Here is a 4,670-nt window from a genome sequence, read left to right as displayed (position 1 = left end):
CTTTATTCCAATATATTCATTTGAGTTGAACATGCTGAACATACAAACTTAATTAAGAAAGTTTTTGATTAAAATCATTTTATCTTGCGGTGCTGATACCACAGATACTTTATTCGATAAAACACTCTAATAATTTACCAGAGAAACCAATATATTAATGATATTTAAAAGAGCATTCACAAATTATTACATATCTATACATACAAAATTTTTTACGATTATTGATGCTGTATTTAGATAATCTTTATTGACATTTGTGTATTTGCGTATTGTGGAATTGCATTTCCTTGCCAAAAAAGGATATGGAAAATATGTGCAAAAATATTTTACTTTCCCAGAAAATAAGAAAAAAATTTAAAAGCTTGTTGTATATATATTGTTGTTATTTTAATACAAAATGATGTTATTTTATCTTGTTTTCTTAAATATCTCAGCGTTTGGATTGAGGAGATACTTTGTTTATTTGTCGTTTATACGTAATGCTGCTTATGCAAAAGTCTTTAGTTAATCCGGCCACAGTGCTTTAATTTGAATTTTGTGAAAAACTTTTCAATTTATTTCAACAAAATTTTAAAATGAAAAATAAACTTTTTAAGTAAGAAAATTTTTGAAATTGGGTTAACTAATTATAAATTGTTTACCAAATCTTTTTTCAATTTGCGGGTTAAGTGCCATCAAAAATGCTTTAATGAGGCTTTTCACTTAAGTGTCACTCAAGTAAATTTGTTATGATTCGTTTTTCTAAATTTTGATTTAATGAAAATTTTAGTTAAATTATTTACGCAGGGAAAAGAAATACTTTAGATAATTTCATTTATACCATTCATAAATTGCACTTAAGTGGTCAAATGATAGCAAATATGTACTTCATATCTAAAAGGTATTTAAAGCGACTGGCAGAAATATCCTATAAATAAAAAAATTCACATTTAAAAATTTTCGTTCCATATTTCATATTGGGGGAATATCGGTGAAATATATTATTATTAATAAGTCCTGTTAAAGATTGTAATTTCAGGTTATTTTAGAGTTTAATTAGGAATATTAATGAAGCGGTTATATCTTTTACTACCTAAGAAAATTTATTAATATAATTATTGTGATTAATGAAATTGTTAAAATAACATATTTAAAAAGTAAGGATTAAATAAATTATAGAATATCTAAATCAATGGTAAACAGAAGCTATGATTTTTTGAAAAGATTAATTAAGAATTATTATGTTGATTTATATACTTGAATCTTTTTGTATATTTAAAGAGTTGAAGTTATAATATCGTTGCAGTATAATAAATAAGATATATATAAATATAGGTTTTATATACAGGTTTGATAAATTATCTCTAATGAAGAAAGAAAATCTTTTATCAGTAAGTATCACAACATTTATTAGAGTTTTAAAGATATACCATATATATGATACTTCGCAGAGGTACTATATATTTTATGTTTTCAAGCAGATGAAGACAAGGATTAAGTTATATCATAGTTTGAACTGTCTTAATGTTATTTAATATAAATACTTTTTACAATGTATTGTAACATGTATAAATATATATTTCAATTTTTGGTGTGATCCAAATGGGCGACTAGTTCCAACAGCTTACTGATGTTGTGAAATTGGTGTATAGATCGATTGTTTAATATTTCATTAGCTACTTTGTTACTTATTTAGGTTGGAAACTTTAATTTGGTCTTCTACTGTAATATAAACATGATTAAAAGTTTATGAAACCTATTCATGTAAAAAGAATACGTTTTGTTACATAGTCCAGAGGGAAGATGTGTTTTTAAATCGCGTTATACTAATTTCTAATAGTGGTATGCAATATCGGAACTTATAATTAGAATTTCATTTACAATAAAAGCAGCAAAGGTATCATATTATCATTTACGAATTATTATAATAATAATAGAATATTATTTCCTGATTGATCTGGACAAAATACCGAATATGGACATATCAGATCTCAGTAACTTTATTTGAAAATCCAATATTTCAATAAGGATAGTACATGAAATTCTAATAAAAACACTGGGTAGAAGCGCTTGCCTCTTTCTGGCAACTCTAAGGAATCGCAATGATTATCACAATGATGTTTATAATAATACAATTTCTGAGCTTTAAATTTTAATATGAGAATCCGAATAAAAACAATTTACACCTACATGTGATAGGCATACAGTTTTAAAGTGTTTAATTTAAATTTTAGTATTTTTTTGGAAATTCCTGAATGCATATTTATTTACACATACACTGGTACCCACAATTTTTGACACTTACCGATAATCCTGTTTAAGCACGTATTGATATCGGCTACTATTTTCGTCTGTGCCATGTCCGATTTCAGTTGCCTTTTGCACACTCTTCGCATACCATTTATTCAAAAGGGAGGACTCATTGTCTGTTATGTTTGTGTCCCCCAATATGCGTGTATAAATATCTTCATCAACGTGAGTGGGCAATGGCATTCGACCAATGCTGTGTCCAATAAGTGCCTAAAAAGCGGATATTAAAATGAAGAAGAAGAAAAGAAGAAGTCGTTTGTATAAACAATAGAACGTGTTGGCACGCCAGCAAGAGCAAACATTTTGAATGCTCTAAATGGCATAATATCAGTCAATACAGTATCAAGTGTGACAATATTACAGCAATGTTGTGAATATTGATATGTGATTTTCATGAACAAATATCCTAGATTTGTGAATTTTTATACTTACAATGAAGAAAACACTTTTTGAATTATTATAGCAGGTTTCTATTTCATGCAAATAGTCCCGCATGATGTACGGATCTTGCTCTATTTGAGTTATTTTTGTTGGTCCTGTTCCAAAATGCATGTCAACTATTTCAATCTAATATAATAAGTGTATTTTAGCATTTTATTTGCTCGTGAATGTTTGTTACATTAAATCTACCTCAATTTGCCTGTCATCATATAGTGACTGCAATTCAGGACCCACCAATTCCAATAACATACGTCGTTCCTGGCAGAATTCTTGAATAAGGCAAAAGAAGTTAATTTATAGTCTTTGCTTATGAATTATTTAAGGAATTTTATTGAAAATATTATTACTTCTTTTAAAGAAATATAATATTAGAACTTTTAATAAAAATATTTTATATCTTACCCTCTTTCAAACTGGATATATACACCTTAATAAGTAAGGGTTTCGGCAAGCGTGTGTTTCTGTTGTCCATGCCTCTAAGGGCGTTCAGAACGCCCTCATCAATGGGCACCGCCATTGTTTTTAATGTTTTATTATTGAATGGTACGCTTGAACAGTTTTAATATCTTTTTTATTGAAAAAATCCAATGAAATAAATATAATGAAATTGCTTTTTTCAGTTTTCAGTTGAAGATATGCTTCAATATTATTTCACTTTCTTCTCTATTGTTATTATTATTGTTATTTTCGGTGCTCTTTTTATTGGAAACGTTAGTTTTTTATAAGAACGCCATTTGTCCTTTAAACTTTAAGTGTGGCGCATAATTTCAACTTTTCATGTTATGAAAACTGCGTCCAAAAGCATTTTGGCCAAGTTTTCGCTCCTCTCCCTGCTGCAGTCCTCTTCGGTTTAGTTTATATTCGAAATTTTCAGTCTGAAAGTATGAGCAAAATCGAAAAGAAAATGTATAAATATTTACTGTCATTGACCATAAAAGTTGCTTTTAAAGGATAAAAGAAAGTAAAAAGTTTGCAAATTTATGTAAAAAGGGATTTAAACTTTTTGTTTTAGTTTTGATTTTGGCTACGACTTCATTGCATATTTTATTGAGCATAAAATGTCCTTTTTTTGTTTGTGGAGTTTATTTTGCGGTAGACCCGTACGCGGTTAGTATGAAAAGCTAATGCTCTGCACAAAAACAGGATTTGTTTTTAAGTAACAATTTACAATGCAACATTTGCCTTAGATTGTTGACTTTCATTCAAGTTGTGTACGTTGAAGATTTTAGCCTTTTCTTTCCAATGGAAGCTGTGTCCACAAGATAAGATTTGTTTTGTTTAATAAAGTCAAAATTAAAATGCTTTCACCTAAAAATTTTGTTATTCTGTTAAATCTTTTTCTGCATGTATACTATAAATTTACCTATAATTTAAAAATTAATTTGAAGTATAAATAAATAAGGAATAAATAAAGGAATAAATATAAGGAATCAGAGTTGATAAATAGAGTAAATCTTATCAGAGTTTCTGATAAACTTGATAAGATATACTGACAATGTAGTGGAAAATAAGTTTGCAGATAACTGAATAAATTGTTTCAAAGAAAGCTAACTTCTCTTATATTATTCTTGTTTCTCAGTGGAGCCTAGGATCTCAAGGATGGCTTTCTGTTGATTCCAGTCTTGCAATTTTTGTAAGAAAGGGATTTCTGTGTTTCTTCCACTTATGCATCAGTGCCGGGCACTCCCCAAGAACATGTTATGCAGTTTCTCTCGCTCTTCTCTACAGTATCTGCAGGCTGAGTTGGATTGAATTCCTAACTTATATATCATTAATCATATATTAAAGAGAGCATCGTGAAATATTGTATGTATATATTATATTAAATAGGATGTGATTGTTATTTTATAAACTATACATTTGTTAAATATAGGCTTATGGCAATAAGTAGAAGACTGTTAATAATCAATAAAATTGTTGTATATCTAGTTGTAAGTGCT

At 28.1% G+C, this 4,670-nt stretch overlaps 1 protein-coding gene across 1 annotated transcript; it reads right to left on the bottom strand.

Annotated features, from left to right (window-relative positions):
- Positions 1–2,280: 2,280 nt before the first annotated feature.
- Positions 2,281–3,280, bottom strand: LOC119677016 (NACHT and WD repeat domain-containing protein 2-like). The gene is made up of 4 exons (XM_038088281.1): positions 3,133–3,280; positions 2,920–2,999; positions 2,722–2,856; positions 2,281–2,499 (listed from the first exon to the last, which is right to left on the bottom strand). The coding sequence occupies exons 1-4, from the start codon at positions 3,245–3,247 to the stop codon at positions 2,281–2,283; spliced, it is 549 nt and encodes a 182-aa protein (XP_037944209.1). The 5' UTR covers positions 3,248–3,280.
- Positions 3,281–4,670: the final 1,390 nt, after the last annotated feature.

This window comes from Teleopsis dalmanni, chromosome 2 (assembly GCF_002237135.1).
Source record: "Teleopsis dalmanni isolate 2A chromosome 2, ASM223713v2, whole genome shotgun sequence".
Classification (NCBI taxonomy): Eukaryota; Metazoa; Arthropoda; class Insecta; order Diptera; family Diopsidae; genus Teleopsis; species Teleopsis dalmanni.
This window is presented reverse-complemented; position numbering and strand designations above follow the sequence as displayed.

What these genes read in the sequence shown, in the direction of transcription:
- LOC119677016 (XM_038088281.1), bottom strand. Translation starts at nt 3,247, where the DNA reads ATGGCGGTGCCCATTGATGAGGGCGTTCTGAACGCCCTTAGAGGCATG. An exon ending in TATATCCAGTTTGAAAGAGG is followed by an intron (nt 3,000 to 3,132) that starts GTAAGATATAAA and finishes GCCTTATTCAAG; the next exon opens with AATTCTGCCAGGAACGACGT. An exon ending in CAAAAAGTGTTTTCTTCATT is followed by an intron (nt 2,500 to 2,721) that starts GTAAGTATAAAA and finishes TCCGCTTTTTAG; the next exon opens with GCACTTATTGGACACAGCAT.